Raw genomic sequence first — 18,289 nt, 5'->3', positions numbered from 1 at the left:
GTCATGTAGGGAAGCTACGGAGTTTTATTTAAGAACAAGGCACGCAAATATTTCAGCAATGGCCTGGGGATCCCTGGTAACTTTTAACAGGAGAGGCAGACTCCCTAACAACCTTCCAGATCTCTGGTTATGTGCCAGAACATCCTGAGCTTTGCACAGTGGGTGTGGAAGTGTCATCCAAGACCTGGTCAAGGCAACTTGCCTGAAAAATAGATGCTCTTCTCTTTACTTACATTTACAAGTAAGTATTTAAGCAAGGAAGTAGTAGGTTTAAAAATATAACTATAAAAATTACTATCAGTTGAAATGTCTTCAAATGCCTTCAGAAAAAGCTCTCTCTCTCTTTCAGGACTATTTTAAATTGGGACAAAAAAAGAGGTGCACAAGGAAATGTAATTCTTCCTGTAGATGCTCTATTTCCACCCCCTCTTTAGAATCTCTTTCTTTCTCTACATGTATACACTTCAAAACATGTACATAAATATATATACACGTACATACCTCCACACCAAGTTAGCTCTTAGGACATGCATTCTTGAGATGAGTTTCAAAATGGCTACAAGGCAATGGCAACAAATAAAAGGTCCTTGGTAAATCTATCCTCCGAAGCACAGATCTATTCAGCTTGAGATGTGGTTTACACATCAAGATAGCCTGGCAGCAAACTTTCTTCAGCTGCTTTTGCAAATATTTTTCACCATCCTTACATGCCCTTGTCTGGATGCATTAAGTTCCTAAGATTTGTGTCTTCCTTAGTGACTCATCAGCTTTCTTTTCGTCTTTTCTCAGGATAATATCAAACAAAACGTTCTGCCAATTCATTTGTGGTTTTGTATGTTCATTCTTTGCCTGATGCAATTTTCAGAGTATATTGTGAGTACTAAGGTAGCAGGAGATAGCTGGTGAAGGCATATTTCAAGATATGGACACCATTAGTCTTGAGCACACAACCGCCACCACAAATGGGCAAAGAAACTATCAGCCCTTGAGAATCAGACTGAAATTCACATAGATTTTAAGCACCTCTGAAACATGCATCATGTAAGTCATGGAGGGCCTGAACGCAGATATAGATAAAAGCACACAAGTCTGAATTCTTTTGGTCAGAAAGGGCGCAATGAAACTGCCAAAACTCAGTCATCTTAATTCACACAGAGATTTTTGACAGCAAAGATTTTTGCAACCTCGGCTTGGCTCTCCTTCGTTTTGAATATTTGCCCTAACATTTGTTTAGAAAGAAGGCCAAACCAGCAGTACTTTTCATGTTTTAATTACACAGAGTGCACGCTGGATGTGATTCCCTCTTTTCCTATGTACCTTCTACAGTGTAAACAAGGGCAACAGGCTGGCTGTTGTTATCCTTCCAAGAACAAATTCCTGTTTGCAGCCAATATGGCTCAGTTTCACAGAAATCCAAATCAATTCTCTGGTACTGAGGTAACAAACAGTAACTTGATTTTTCCTTTAAAACTAAAGCCTTCCAGAAATACAGCTAATTCCTGCCCATCTAACACATTTTTCACTTACTGTAAGAACAAAGTTACTATAAGCACTGTAACAGGTCACAAACTTTGAAGCTGCAGCTGCGTATTTAAATTGTTTTAGTCTGATCTTGTCATACATGCTGTGGAGACCAGGAGTCAAGCTCTGCTCAAGTAATGTGACGTTACATGCATCTGAAACAAGGGAATGCCTGAGGCACAGACCTGACTAAGGATGAGTCGCACTAAATGAAATGAAGGTAATAAAAGTTCAGTTATTTCTACCACCCAAGAATAGGTTATGAAACTGTAGTTGAAAAAAATAAATCATAATCATGCCTCAGCAGTGGATAGGATCAAGACTGACACAAGTAATATATATTTCTGAGCAAGTTTGATCCTTCTTAATGATAACACAGAGAACAACTCACCTACAAACTGCATGCCTATGACCAAAACCATATTTTTCTAAGGCTTATCTTTAAAAATGCATTTTTACTCATTAAAAGAAGAATTACTACTTTTTCATTCTCCTGTTCATTTCCTTCCCCACCTGAGCAAGTTATCCCTCTGCCTCATGCTGCACTGATTACCACAGGTACATAAGGCCTATTTGCTTTTCAAAAGATGTGCACAGATTTGGATATCAATTTAAAGAATACTACCTGTTTTGTAACCAGTAATCTTATCTGCTTTTCTGAATGTTACCAGCATTATGCTAGAACTGATGGTCAGGAAGAAATCACTAAAGCACTGATTGCTCCTGAATGTAGAAAAGGCTGGCACAGTCCTCATAGCCCTGAAATCTTGAGAAGAACAGGTAACTGCCAGAAGCATGTGAAGAAAAACCTACACTGGACTGAGAAAAGGTAATATATCCAAAATATTAACCTTTACTCCAGTTGATGAAATGCTACTGGTTAAGGTCTCCACAACTATCAAGCACAGTACTTGGCTTTTACGTTCACAGACATTCTGTGGCATTCAGATCTGCTTAAAATAAGGAAGTTATAAAATTAAGTCCTCCGAAGAAAAAAATCTGCAGACCAAAAAAAGCTGCAAAGCAATGCTGCAAACAGCCTCTGTCTCTTTTTCAACAGAGAGGTATTTATACTAATTCTTTTAGTTAAGTTCACTTGTCAATTTACAACATTCATAAGCATCTGCAAATACCATTTAGAAAAAAAAAAGAGATGGATAAAAACATCTTGAAAATTAAGACTTCCAGCTTCAACGATTGTCAGGATACAGTAGGTCAGTTATTTTGGCTACTGTCTCTGTATGTCCATGTTAAATCCTTGATCTCTACTTTTGAACAACTTTGATTAGATCTGAGGCACAACCTGGATTTCAAAGTTCAGGTGGAACAAACATGCATTCATCATATTTCAAAAAAGCTGATATGGATATGTATTTTATGATAATCACATGCCTGAATATAATAAAAAGGTGTCACACTGTGCAAAAAACCAAAGCCCCCACTATGAGCTGTTTCTTAGCACAATTAACAAGAAGTTATCTGATATCACAAATAAACCACTCAGGTGTTGGTCTAACAGCCACAAGCAGTATCCAAGCCATGGGAAAAGGATGTACAACACAATAAATCAAGAAACTTTAAACAAAGATGGTCTAATGGACAGGAGCAATAGGTTAAGAAAATTGGGGGTTGGGAATGAATGCAAACCCTAATATTTGCCAGAATTTTTCTAGTTACGGAAATACTTGTCTTCAGATATATTTCCCTGAGATCCAGGGATAACTCCAGGTATGACTGAATGGGTAGCATACAGAGATGAGATGAGCTCCCTCAGAAGCAAGAAAACACCCTGACCTTTCTCCTCAGTTTGATGTTGGAATTCTTAATCAAGGTACTTCCTCCTATGTATCACTATTTTCACATTGATCATACTCTAGGTAACCTCCATTTTTTACAGTTGTGACAGACATAACTTACAGAAATGGGAAAAGTAGATGTCCAGTCTACATAGGACAGCAATACAGTTTACTCTAAAATGAAAGGTGGCATTGGTACTGGGAGACTGTTGAAAGCTGTAAGATACAAAGATGGAGAAGTGTAGCTTTTCATCAGAGTGGTCACCATCATTGCTAACTGACTCAAGGAACATAAAGATTACTAAAATATTTGCTTCAGTGCTATTTGAGACAGAATTCAATGGACAAGTCACAGTACACAGCTGCAAGAACAGACCAGCAGCTCTGATTCAAAGGGGAAAAAAAGTGCAGCTCGCTCTCTGATGTTGCTATTCTCATTACTCCCACAGAATCTCCTTTAAGATTTGGATATAAGGTTCTAGAGATCATTGACACAGCAGTTAAATTTATTATGTAGAGTGATAAAAGCAGCTTATTTAATTACATTTTACAAGCTACTTTAGACAATCTTGTCTTAAACAATGTTTTCTTTTCTGTCTTGCATTCTTTTCCAGAAAGTAGTAAATCTAGAGTCATGTTCTTTCACCAGTTCTGTACAGTCAAATTTTTTTCTGTTTGTGACTAAGGCAATATTACTAAGGATATCTACCTTAAGAAAAAGTCTACTTTATTGTAGTTTTTTTTAAGTTGCTTTCAAAAGGATGTATGTGTAGCTGACCACATGTTTTTTATACTAAGATTTCATTTCTCCAGGTTGGGTAACTCCACACCTTTCTGTAGCAGGATTTATATGCTTGTTATTTAAATATTCACTAAATAGTCACTAAATCCTTCTCTTGGGATTAATATTGGTTTCACAAATGCTCATGTAAACTTACCAATGTAAGTGCTTACCTAGAATTTGTAAGTATACTTATTTCTTTTCATACAGATATAATTTGTTTTTTCTATGAACAGTGAAGACCAGATTCTAGCTTTTACAGCTCTAACTGTGAACAAAACCCCCTCAGTTCTAGGTTTCTGCCACATTAACTCTGCTCCCTGCAAGTCTTTTGTAACCGAAAGCTAGCCTGGGTCCAACACATCCACCCGCCCTAGAGCTTTCTTTAGGTAAAGAAAAAAAGAACTGAGATTTTTAAGAACAGTACCCAACAATCTTACTCCAGCCAAGTTTTACCTCAGAATAACTGACAAGTGTTCATAATTCCCTTAAGTACTTAATTAGCTATGCAGTTCCACCAGCACTTCTCTTTTGTTTAATAACACTATGCTCTGGCAAGACATGAATTTATCAAATCTGCCCCATTAATACAAAAAAAGGTTATTCCCAAAGCTTGTTCAGCTAACACCACCACAGTCACAGCTTGAAAACGCTAGTCACTACAAAGTGTCTAGAGCTTACTGGAAAGATGAGATATATTTTATGCAACTGAAACATTTACCATACAATTGTTGCAAATAAATGCTTAAAATATTTAAAGGTGAACTAGTAGGTACTAATGATACAAAGCTGCTTTCCATGTTTCAGAAGTCCAAATAAAATGCAGTAAATTCACAAGTAGCTACTGCCGTGATTCAGGCAAGACTGTAAAACTACATGTTGTTAAAAAACAACAAAAAACCCCACCCCAAACAAACAAAAAAAACCCCAGTGCAATGTTTCCAAGTCTATCAGTTGGAAAGAATATTCATGTGATCAAACTGGTTTAGATAATGCTGTCACTTCCCGAGAATCTCAGGGTCCAAAACCAAGGAAAATGCCAAGCCTGAGCTGAAACATTAGCATGGTATTTACTGCTCATGGGCTCACAGATGGAATACAGGGGTGGAAGAGAGTTAGAAATATTTTATTTGACCTCTTGCATAAGAAGAGGCACACCACCTCCTTGGATTAACGTCTCTTTTAAGCACAACAAAGATGATACATACACTGGAAAGGAAATGCCTGAAGAAAGCTAGTGGAGGGAAGGTCTGACTCCATGAGGAGAAATGAAGACTCTGTTGGTTTGTATACAACCACTGAGTCTTCCATTTTACAGAAAACTTCACTGATGCAGCCTTTGACCACCTCCAAAAATTACTACCTCCACCTGCAATGTTTATTACTTTACCTTTGTTCTGCTCCTACCACAAAAGCAATCTGAAGAAAATAAGAATGATGCCTACTAAGTAGTGATTCTGAGGAGCGGATCTATAATTGTGCTAAGATTTAGTAATGAAAAAATCATTGAAATGTGCGAAAAATTAAACATTCGATAAATTCCACAGTATATCAAGATGCATAACTTATAAAAATAGTCTGCAGAATTTCTTACTCTGCCAAACAATGCTTTTTGTTAATTACAAGAGACTCTAGCTAGGCTAAATATATACTGTTTTCTTTCGGATATTTGGCTATTAGTGTCACAGTACCCATGCCTGGGAGAGAAGAGAGTAAACAACCATGGTAAAAAGACCATATAATCAGAATACGAACAGTGAATTACCAACCCTGAAATACACACACAAGAAAGACTAGGCAAGAGAAAGGAGCCATGAAAACATTGAAAGCAGACAGGAAAACTGTTTCAAGAGCATTTTATCTGCTAGAGGCACTTGATATGAAAGTGTTGAAGTATCTAAATGCAATGACAGGTCCAAGTCTACTTCCACTGATGTTAAAATATAATAATAAATCATAAAGTTATTGTCTAAAGAGGAAATCCTACCAGTTCAAACACTGTATTTGGAGTCTGCAGTAAAAAAATGTACCTCCTTTCCATGAAAGGTATTTCAAACTCTGCCTAGTTCACTTTCAGCAACCCACTATCATATTCTCAATATCACCGTTATATGACTGATCAAGAAGCAGAGACAAAGCTCAATGGCTTGACTAGCATTTTAGATGCTGAGCTGAAGCAGAACTTTGAATGCTCCAATTCATTCCTTGCACCCATTCTGTACAGCACACTGACAGGAAACAGTATCATCTTTTTCAATCAATGGATCTTGGAAATCATGGAGTACCTGGTGAGACTATAGGCTGAGGTTATGGAATACTGTGAGTGGCTCAAAACCAACAACGTCTCAAAAGACAAATGTGTTCAAGAAAAGAGGATTTGTGAGGATGGAGCAAAAGACGAGGGAAAAGAAGCAAAAAGTGAAGGGGGGGGGGGCGGGGAGGAAGAACTGAGACTATAGCACAAAGCAGAAGAGACCAAAAGCAGTGGGGGGAAGGGAGGCAAGGGGAAGAAATGCTCAGGAGTGGTATGAGAATGATGGGAAACAGAATGATTTACTCAGCAAGACACATGAGACATTAGTAACCTACACAGTAAAATGAAAAAGGAGAGGCCAGGGAAAAGTTGGCATCAAAGACACAATATAATAGGTTGTGGGTTTTGTTTTTTTTTCATCACACAGTACATCTTTTACCATGTTTTAATGTTATAATTCAGATGACAAATGCTCATTTTGTATATATATACATATACACACATATGTATATATACATATACATAAATTATACACACATACATTCAGTATGGTTAACATAATCCAGCTCCCATCTGGACGACATTTCCTGAGGGAATGCAGGCCAAACAGCCAACCACCTCATCCTCAGCTCAGAGCCTGAGGCTGCTGCCTTGTGCCGAGGGGATAGACACACCATCACGTGCACACCCAGACTGGCTGCTGGGCTTGGGCAAGCGAGGGGCATGGGGAAGGGGGAAGCATCCTTGCAGAGTTGTCTCTCTGTCATTCCCTCTGGTTGAAGGGAATGAGGAAGAACACAGCTAATGCCTCAAGTGAGAAGATGTGTGCATGAGCGTAGCATAACAGGGAAAGAGGGACGCAGCAGAGGCTCGGGCTGCTGCTGTCACCCTCATAGAAGGGAACTTGAAAGAGAATCCAGTTCCTATCCAGAACTATATAGCTACACTAGAGCCTCTCCTGGAAAATCAGGGATAATTGCAGCCTTTTGTGGGCTGTGCTTACCTGTCAAGCTGTCAGTAAATTAATCATGCAACTTTCAGCAGTCAGTATCAATAAAGAAACTCAGCCAGTGCAAAGGACACAGTAAGACAGAAAATCACAACTATGAGTGCAAGGGCAAACTGTATTATTTATTAATTTTTCTCCTAAATCTGTTTTATGGCCAGACTCCATAATGAGACATATGACAGAAATCAAGATAAAGAAATGCTTTTTAAAACATATACATGATTTATTACTTTGATATCTGTCCACTTTCTTCCTTCTCTTCCTTTTCATATCTTGGACTGAAATAATAGAAGTTCCCACTGCAACGGTATGTAGCCGAGCAAGTCACCTAGATACTGTAGATATGTTTAGACAAACTTCTAGACAAAGTTATAAATAAGCCTTGGATACAGCTATTCTCATTTTTGTTCTTCAGCATGTCTCTTTGTTCTCTAAAGATGGAATGAGAGCCTAGTGCCAGTGGAAAGACAAACTGATCTATGATGGGAGCTGACATGCTCCAAAATACTATTTTGGCCTTTAGAGAAGACAAAAGGGGAAAACAAGTATGCAGAGTTGTTAGGAGGAGGGATTCTGTTTGTTTTTATGCATTGCTTTTCTAAATCCCCTCCTAAACCCTTTTCCAAACTTCCTCAGAACAAAAAACTCTAGCCAAAAGTCAATATATCGTTATGACCACTTGGTTGTCAGATGCATGCTTTAATGCCTTATACTTTAAGTATCACAAAGCTATAGGGACTTCTGAACAATGCTCTCTCTACTTGATATTTCTCTATCTGCAGACATAACAGGAACATGGACTGCAAACATCACTGACTATGGGACTTCAAAAGAACTAGGTCAGAAGGGTTTTCTTGGACTCCTTCCACCGCCCTGGGCATGCAGAGCCTTTTGCTGCTGCTTTCATATTTTCATCAACTCCAATTTAAAGCTTTAGCTTCTCCTCTTTTGTGTTCCTATTGTAGGACTCTTTCAGAGTCTCACTTTTGTGAGGGTTAGGGAAACTATATCCCATCTCTAGCAGAGATGTTTGCAAATAATTAATGCATCTCTCCCTCTCAGGTAGCAGGTAACAGCAAAAGACCCTACAATAGTATAAAAGGAGCAAATGCAATAATCTTCAGTACAATCTTCAGTACAGTCAAACTCAAGGAGCTCATTAGCTGATACTTACGGAGGCGTCACTCCTTTCGGGAGGCCTAATGCGTTGACAGAAATGGGTGGTGGCTGGGATGGTAGCATGGAGCTGAGAAAAGCTGCTGGAGACTGGCCGGAATTAGGAAATCTGGGAGTTGGAGACAGGCTGTGGGAAGGCGAAGAAAGCGAAGGAAGAGGAGGGGGTGGAGGAGGTGGAAGGGGAAAGGAATCACACACCGGATATGTTGCGGTTGGACTAAAGACAGGTGGAGGTGGGGGCGGAGGGGATGGAGAAGAAGGAGACCAGGCATACTCCCCTTCTGGAGCAAACTGCTGAGAGAAAGGGGGAACAGGCACTCTCCCAAACTGTTTCTGAGAAGCAGTTGGAGACATAGGAGAAGGAAGGCTGGATGTAGATGATCCTGAAGATGGAGTCACGTAACCTGAAGCAGGGCTGATGTTCTGAGCAGCAATGAACTGCTTAGGCCGAGCATAGTTGAAGGAGCTGGAAGACTGCATGGTTGGGGAAGTATGAGAGTTAAGAATACTCATTGGCACAGGAGAAATGACAGACTGGCTGGACTCAGGCTCCTGGAAGGAGGGGGGAGGAGGAAAGGAAGGAGAAGAGGGAGGGTGCTGCTGATGATCAGGTTGCTGTTGGTGACGATACCACTGGCCACTTTCTTGCTCCAGACGAATTTGGTTCTGCAGCTGCTGTATTTTTATAGGGTCCCTGTAGGAAGGAAAAATAGACAAAAAGGTGATCAGACATGCAGTGCTGGTGGGGGAGAAGGTAAAAGTTCCACTGAGCTATGGTCTAGGAAAGCCAGAAGGCAGGGAAAGTTCAAAGCATTTGTGTATCTTGAATAGCCCTATTTCTTCAGAGCTAAAACATTGCTGCAAAAGTCCATTTTTTGAGCTCAAGAAGGGGGGAAAAAAGTATATGCATAATAGAAGTTAACAGAACCTTCAATTCTTAAAAAAGACTGATTATAAGACAATTTGAAGATGCTTAAGATATTGTAAAGGAGCAATCCAGATAACATAAGTAATGGTAAAAATTATGAAGTTCTTAACTAGGTTTCTTTTCATTTCTTGCTTATTTCATTCAATGGCCCTGTTTCAATAATAAGCCTCAGATATTTACCTAGTGACAACTTCAGCCTTGATTTGTGCTGTAGCCTACGTGGGCCGATCAGATAGACCTAACTACTGACATACTTTTAATGAGGTACATTTTAATGGAGACAAGGGACCAACTTCTGTGTTAGAACCATCCACGAGCAAAGACTTCCAAGAAAAAATTTGTAACCTAAGGAAATGGTGAACTGAACTTCTCCATGTCTTTAGTCCCATTTTTTTTCCAGGCTTTATTGTTAACTGTAGGTCCTGAGACATGTCTTAGTAGATACTGAATACAGTTCTAAGGAATTGCTAATTGCAGTACTATCAGTTCAAATAGAAATAAGAATTTCTTTCAGAAATGCAGACATTCACTAGCAGAACAACAAAGACTAAAAAAACTAATATGAAGAGCACTCAAAACTGTTAATGAAGTAAAAAAAAAAAAAAGGAACAAAACGTTCAGCAGTGAAGCAAACCAGACAACCAGACCATGCACTGGCTTTTTTTCGTCCACAATACGGTTGTTTGAATGGCATTGAGATCAAAATTAACTGTGTGGTCTTTCATCTTAAAATACTTCAGACTGCCTTGCTTAAAAAGTGTCATGTTCCAGCTGGAAATCATAACTTTATCTCAATACTCCAGATGTCTACAAAGTTTCAGCATATGCACATATACCTTTTCTGTATATTTAATATACAAATACTTTATTATATACAAGTGTGTCATTGTTTATATATCATTTAGGTCATTTAAGCAGAAATTTTAGAAGCTGTCTACTTAATGCATGGCATATGAATGTACCATTCTGGCACAACAGTATACTTTTGTTGGTAGCAACAAAATTAGAAATGATAATATTATCATATTTTCCACTCAAAGATTAATTTTGATATTCCAACTATCCACATTTCCCAGAAAGTGTTTTCTGACAATAATTCTACTTATGATATCAGCCCAAAGGAGAGTGTTTAGATAAGAAAAAGGGGAGCAAGCTTCTTTAGGACAGAAAACTGAAAAATCAGTTATTTACATTTAACAGTTGATCTTTTCTTTTTTGTCATAAAGATGGTTCAATTCTAGCAACAGTCATCTCGCCAGCAATACATATTTCAGTACTAAAAAGTAGACTGCATTTTCCTTTTTAATTAAATCAGTAACAAGAATATTGAAATGTTGCAGTTCACTTGCAAATTTTATAATTCGTTTCTTGGTGTTGACAATAGAGACTCTAAATCCCTATCAGTTCAACTTTTCACTCCATAGGACATGAGTGGAACCTTGTTCTTCAATTTTTGCTAAATTACATAGAAGTCTCTTTTCCCTAATTTGGCTAAAGCAACACAGTTTTAGTTCCCAGCATCATTTGACTTTCTTGGATGATGACAGAAATACTTCAGGTCACCCCTGGTTGGAAAGAGAAAGTCCTGTAAGATTACTACTGTCAGCTCATTCTGTATCTTTAGTCTAACTATTTGCAGACCTACTGTCCAATACCCTTAAATTTATTTACAAATAATACTTATTTTATTTTCCATCACAATCACCCCCAATAATTTTTTTATTTATTACAGAGGGGCTAAAGTTAAAAAAAAAAAAAAAAGGGTGAAATTTAGTAATGTAAATGGTGTGTTGAATATAGAAGAAACTTAGCTGTCTCCAACACTCCTATGTTTACCCAACATGTGCTGAAAGCAAGTCAGAGCATCTTGTCTTGGGACTTTTTTATTTTCCTTGCCAAGTCACATGGCGATGCGCCCAGCCAACAGCGTAACACAAATGACCATCTATGGCCCTGTCAATGGTAAGTATACTACTACAACGCCTGCCACTGAACCGCTGCTGTATCAATCCGGGCAGAAGTAAAGACCCGATTCAGCGTATGTCTACAAAAGGTCGGCAGGCAAGTGTGAGGTTGCTCTGCTCTCACACTAAGCTTGACTTGCGGCCACAGGAATATACATGCCTATAAATCAGGGTTTACTAGTTCAGGACAGCACTAATTCCATTTGCAAAGCTTTTGATCAGTTTAGGGTCCAGACAAAGCAAGTGCATGTCTGCTTGAAAAATAACACGCAGACATAATCATTATCACATCAGTCCACGTAGCAAAAAACATGAAGACCTTCTTAGAGCAAATTTTCATTCCAGTGGTAGAAATGCCCGATCCTTATCTGCAAAGGAATGTTCTCCACCTCAGAGCTAGTCTTTTAACAACAGATGCTGCCCTATACTTATTAATTTCTTGAGTAGATGTATCCTAGGGATGAGTCATTATGAAGAAGAAGAAAAAAAAAAAAAAACAGAAAAGAATAAGCAATTCATAAGTATTCCTTTGCAATGACATCAACAGCGGTGGAAGCTCTACATAGGTCCCTGAAAGATAACACTGCTGTGCCACAGATATAGAGAGCCCAGCAGTCAAAACGATGCAAGGGGATTCATCTGTTATGTTGCCCTCAACAGTAGGGAAACAAACAAGGAAATTAAAAAAAAAAAGTTCAGTCTTTGGATGAGATTACAGGAAAAATTAGTTTAATTGTAATTACATCCTCTTTCCAATTAGCTGAAGTATGTTTTGTAATCCCAGTGTTTTAAAGGGCACACATGCTTTCAGGGAACACATCAAGCTTGTTTAAACAATAGAGAATAAAACTTATTTTCTCATGCGAAGGTTTTGGTTTTGCCAAATAATTAATTATAACAACGTAAGAATGAACAGTTAAAAGTAAATTTTAAGTAAAATTCAATCAGTGAATCAGTAATAAAAAAATCATAACTAAAGTGATTTTAAAGGTCTGCTTCAGTATTTGTGAATTTTTTTTTTCAATACCAGATATTCTTACCCAAGATTTTTATATACATTCTCAGATGTTCTAATAGGCGTGCTAAAACAGTTAAAGAAATGCAAAAAGTAAAGCAGTAATATTTTAATTGAAGTAGACATTAATTGCAACAGAGAGAAAAACAGTATTTATGCAGTTATTCTAATATGCACAGACTTGCTGTCCATACTTAAGATTTTCTTATCAGCTACTAGAACAGGAAGTCACAGATCTTCACTTATAAATTTGTCTTGGTTGTTTTCAACTTTTCTATATATTTCTAACTGTGGAAAGAGATGGAAGAATGAGAAGAAGGAGGGGAAAGATATTCCATTTTTTCAGCAGTTAAGGGTGAGGATTTTTTTGCATCGCTAGCAATATCCGGTCCTAGAGGATGTGATAGTGAATAGAAGTTACTCCTGGAGCACTGTTTGTGCTACACAATGTCAGCCTTCCTTTTCTTTATAATATTGAACACTGAACAGCTAGAATAAGTTTTGGATATTTCTATGCTGTCTATTTAGGCATTTCTTTATTTCACATACAGGAGAATAACAAGATGCAATATTACATATTCGCAAGTATTTCTACAACCTTGCTTTCCTCTCTGTCCTCTCTAAGAACAAATAACTGAAGGAAGATACAGGAACTAAAATTTTTTTAAATTAATTTACTGGCTAACTTCATGGAAATGAAGCTAAATGGAGCTAAATTATAATGAGAAACATTTGAAAACATGTTCAAAGGGAAGACTAGAGACATGAGGTTTCTTGGTGGGTAACTACAGAATACTGTCTTTTTAAAAGCAAAACACTGTTTGTACGAGAAAACAGTGGACAGAGATGCTCAGAATCTTCTCTAAAGATGCCAGTATGCACGGCATATTTTAATAGTTACTCAAGAATTCATGTTCTGAGGTATGCACTTGGTTTAGATTATAATAGGCTGTTTTATCTTTCTATCCCATTTTCGTAATGTTTTTTCTTCCTGATACCTTCTTTGTATCACATTGTTTTGACAACTAATAGAGCACGCCTGGACTTGGAGAACTCAACTGGTAACAGCCATCACCAGGAACGGCAACTCCACTGCCTGGACACAGTGCTATGGAGGAGGGGAGATTGGTAGATGGTTCTACATCCCTGAAAGTCTCAAAAGGAGCTGGCTACTGGATTGCAGAGTACATTACAGCAGATGGCATTTTCAGGGATGCAATAAATCCTTCATACTGACAGTTCTCTGTCAGGCTCATCAGGTTCCCAATATTAGGATATGTATCAACTTTATTTTTATCTTACATCTCTGGGTTCGTAAAGAGCATAAAAAAAATTATTTGGAGGAACAATGCACCAAAACCTCTTCAGGGAAACACGCTACTATTTGCAGTGTAATCATCAGCTCCTCAGTATAACCTAGTCTGTGTACCTTTTAAACATAAAGGTTCATATGGAAGCCCTTATACCCATTCTGTCTTGGGAGAGTAGTAGATTGAAATAAACCACTACAGACAAAGAACTAAGATTAAATACATTTTTCTATGTTATAACCTTTTAAATTCCCTGATTTTAGCTCTCCTTTGTCCTCCCTCATGACCTTAACAAAAGAAAAGGAGCAAATGGAAAGCAGGTAAAGAAAAACAATTTTAGTTTAAAAGAAAGAATCCTATGTATCTCATGTATGGAAGAATAACGGGCTCTCTTCTGCCTCAAGTCATTCCTGAGTGAAAGCAGACTGGCCCCTTCATGATCCTTCCAGCAATCTGCCCTTAGAGAAACAGACAGTGCAGTTCTACAGAAATATACTAAAAAATACCTCTGAAATGAAAGTACAGGAATGTTTTGAATGACAATAACAAGAATTAGCCCCAGTTAAGCTTGAGCTAGTTTTCTAAATTAAGATTTGAAACCAATACCCCAAAACCTCTGTATTTGTATCTTGGGGTAACAACTACTCATCTCCATTAAATCTACCTTCCAATGAAGACCTAGCTTCTAACTCAATACTAACGCTTTAGAATCATGCCAGAGCTCTACAAAATGGGAAACAGTCACCATCATGCTGTACTAAAAGGCAAGGGCTCTTCTCAGGAACACTGACTTCCATGTCAGTAAATATCTGTGTTTAGATATATTTTTGTATGTATCTATTTATATCTATATTTAGATATTTATACAATGGGCGGAATATTTTTTCATTGGCATTTATTAATTTATTAAAGTTGGAATGTAATAAAATTCAGTTATATCTCTCTAGCTCCTTGGCAGCCCAACTTGATAGCTGGTAGGCAGAGAAGGAATGGAGAATCGGAAGTGCTGGGGGCTGCTGTGGTTCCCTCACCAGCTGAGATTCGCATCGCTTCTGCATCTGTGGCTCTTCGGCAGCTGGCATGGCAGACTTGCCAGGTAGCTGTTAAGCTAGCTCTTAAACACACTGTTTCATTTGCTTCCTACAGCCACAACATTTGTATTTTACTGCTATAAATGCCACTGTTTTCTAAACTTCTGACAGTTACTATTTCAGAGACTGAAATGCACACAGAAACTCGATGCAAAATTTGACAGTAGTCACTGATATCTGGAATTACCCTCTGACAAAATTCCTAATATAATTTAATGTTTTCCACCAGATTTATCAACAGTTGAGAGTTGTTAAAAATGAAAACAACCTAAGCTAGCAGTGTTAACAGCTAATTAACAGCTGTACTGAAAATAAATGCTCAGAATACAAAGGTAATTCCAACTAAACCATGTCCACTGAAGGAGTATCTACTCATTTTCAGAAATGTTAAAAATGTACATGTATGACAAGGCAAGAAGGTGAAGTGAAGGGAGAAGAGATGCCCCTTTTTATGAAAACTGCAAGTATTCAACACACAGACAGCCTTCAGGCTGTATTAATACAAATACATTTACCCAAGCATTAAGCTTCCTGATGCTGAACAATCCCTTATATTGTGAGAAACAAATGTGGACTGTTTTAAATCCTGCAATGGTTCACATTTATGTAATACTGGAATTATCAGTTAAAATAAAGACTGGGGGGCAGGAAAAACAAAAACCAGCACCAGTTTGGGTTCTACCCCGCAAACATTCAGAGATATTTTTTGTCTATACTAACAGATTTCAGAAAGGATGCAGGGTTGTCATTACATTTTAATCCTTACATTGAATAACTAGAGACCTGTAACTAAGAACCAGCTGTAACCTTTTAACATTTTTATTACTTGCCCTTCAAAGCTTAGCAATTGGGAAAATGCAGATTTGTGACAAATAATATTTTCCATATTTCAGGTTAATATACAGGAGTGTTTATAATTAATTTCACTGTAACCTAACACAGTCTCAGGAAAATCAGTACGGTGCAAGAGCTAACACCAGTACTGTATTATGAGCACACTATGAAACTAAGCTTGACTTTTCATCTGAGAAACTTCATACACACAGAAGATAAATGTAAACCATCTGCATTGTACCTGTATTATTTGTGAACTCTCTCGTAAGAAAATTGTGCTGTAATTTGGCTGTTAAAAACTTTTCTGTCTATCCCAAAAAGTGGCAGTTGTGCCTGTGATTTTCCATTATGGTCTGATTATCTGTCAAAGGCATCAAGGTAATTTCTGTACTAAGGAAACCAACAGTAGTGATAGTGCCAGTATTCAGCGAACACAAACAATTTTTTTTAGAGACAGGAACCATTTTTCATCTGTCTATACCACTGCTGGGACATTTTTCAAAACATGCACCAGTGAGATAACACGTTTAGCCTGGGTACAGAAAGAGAGGAAATTGTGCTCTTGTGCACATTCATTGTTCCCAAAAGTCATAAAGACACAATACAACTTTAGTAAAAAGGCTAAACTTCATATCTCTGGTAGGGTTAGATTATAAGAATTAGTCTGGCAGTCAAAAATCTGTCTCACTTGGGAATTCAATAGTGTTACATAACTAGTGCACACAGGTAACAAGTTTTACTGATAAAGGAAGCAAAAAATGTTATGTCATTAAGCGGTAAATTGTAACAAGGCATTAATAGCAATACAGGTTCCAATTTACAGCTGAATTGGCCCAAAGTGTAGGAAATTATGGCTTGGAATGCAGGAATGAACTGGCCTGCAAATGGACAAATAGTTCTTCTGCCTCTGATTGTGCTATAGCATGTGGAGGTTATATTCTGTGCTGATTGGTATATATTCAAAGAAAGTAAAAAAAAAAAAAAAAAAAAAAAAAAAATCAAAGTTTGAAAAACTGTAGTAGCCTAAACCCAAAAGTGAACAGAACAAAAGATGGACAGACACTCCTCTTCTTCTAGATGTAGTACAATACATTTTCTCAGCACTGGCACTGGAACAGCATATGCACAATTGTCTTTTTTTTTTTTTAATATTTATTTTAAATTTAATATATTTGATTAACAAGATGCTCTATAAATCATCACATTTCATCCACCACTAGCTACCAAAGTTAGGAGATTTGCTTATTTTTATGCCTACCCATGAACAGTTACAGTGGCCTTAAAACTGAACCTCCATGCTTTCAATATTAATATTCCAGTATCTGTCAAGTTTCTGTTCTTTGGGTTACATGTAAAGATGACTGCTTTGTACTACTGAAATAGATGCTTTCAGAAGGAAGAATGAACATCATATTAAGAAGAAAAAAAAAAATAGAGTAGCTGCTAGATGCCCCCAACATTAAAGGGAGCACAGTTGCCGTCAGAGTGTTTTTAGGAAAATTAAAACTTTAACTATGTTTTAAAACTACTTGAAGAAATTCAGGTAGTTTTAAAGTCTAAATTCCAGCCCTCTTGCCAGCCATTCTATGTTCACAAACAGTTCTGACATTTGAGCAGGTCGCTGCCCCATGGATATTACCAGCTGATACATCAATAGTCTATTTTACTGAAACTCACTGGAGGTATACTGTTCTTAAAATACCATACAAAAAGGAATCACTGAAAGGAAATCAATGCATAAACCCTGGTATTTATTGAAATAAATGTGAAATGTCTGAGATTCTTTCCCTACTACAATATGACTTACTCACTTTAGGTGTTAGCACCATCTTAATACCATAAAGTTTTGGTACTATACCATTCTTTCTGAAGTCCTTCTATATACACAAAAATAACCCTATCAACAACAACTTTTATGGAAGGAGGAAAAGCACCAGGAAGTAACAGCAACTGCTAAATACAGTAATAACCTTTCAGCCTGGTTCTCAAGAGCATTGGAAAGTGAAAATAACACTACAGCATTGCTCACAACTTTTGTGACATTTATTCAAGCCATGTAATCTTAAAACAATTATATCTTGTGCTCGATCCCATGCAAGATGCTCTATCCCTGCAGGAAATCTAGGTTGGTAATGTCCATGAAAGCTGTGGCAGTGAAAAGAAAGATACTTAAAAGGGTGAACAACTGTGTAGTCACTCTGCACGCTGCAAAATTCCTAGGGTATCTGAAGTTACTGCCATATTAGGGATTGGTATCGTCCAGAGATATTTGCAGATCTGTTGGGAGAATTTTTCCTCCCAGATGCCCTCTTTGCCTTTTAAAAGCACTGGTGAAGCCCACCTCATGCATTAACTGAAGAAACAACAGCCTTTCACTGCTTTCTTGTCTTTGTTCTCTGGCACCTGAAACAGGGAACAAATAACTACCCCCTCCATGTTACATAGCTGCTTGGCTCCAGCTGCAGGTAAGAGTTTGTTCAGGTATGGACAAACTGCTTCAACTTTCTTCCCCCAACAGGCTAGCTCACAGCCAAAGCTCTGGTTAAGTGAAATATTCACTTTGTTGCAAAGAAACTGAATATAAAAAATATCTGAAGTCTCAGTGTTTGC

At 37.7% G+C, this 18,289-nt stretch overlaps 1 protein-coding gene across 2 annotated transcripts in view; it reads right to left on the bottom strand.

The window, feature by feature from the left end:
- Positions 1-18,289, bottom strand: part of PALLD (palladin, cytoskeletal associated protein) — a 209,301-nt gene that overhangs the window by 27,461 nt on the left and 163,551 nt on the right. For both annotated transcript variants that reach the window (XM_075708759.1, XM_075708760.1), the window contains exon 10: positions 8,536-9,231. In XM_075708759.1, coding sequence (XP_075564874.1) covers positions 8,536-9,231 — 696 coding nt within the window. The remainder of the gene's footprint in view (positions 1-8,535; positions 9,232-18,289) is intronic.

The sequence above is a fragment of the Pelecanus crispus genome, chromosome 4 (assembly GCF_030463565.1).
Source record: "Pelecanus crispus isolate bPelCri1 chromosome 4, bPelCri1.pri, whole genome shotgun sequence".
Taxonomy (NCBI): domain Eukaryota; kingdom Metazoa; phylum Chordata; class Aves; order Pelecaniformes; family Pelecanidae; genus Pelecanus; species Pelecanus crispus.
Note: the sequence above shows the minus strand (reverse complement) of the source record. Positions and strands in the feature narration are given on the sequence as shown.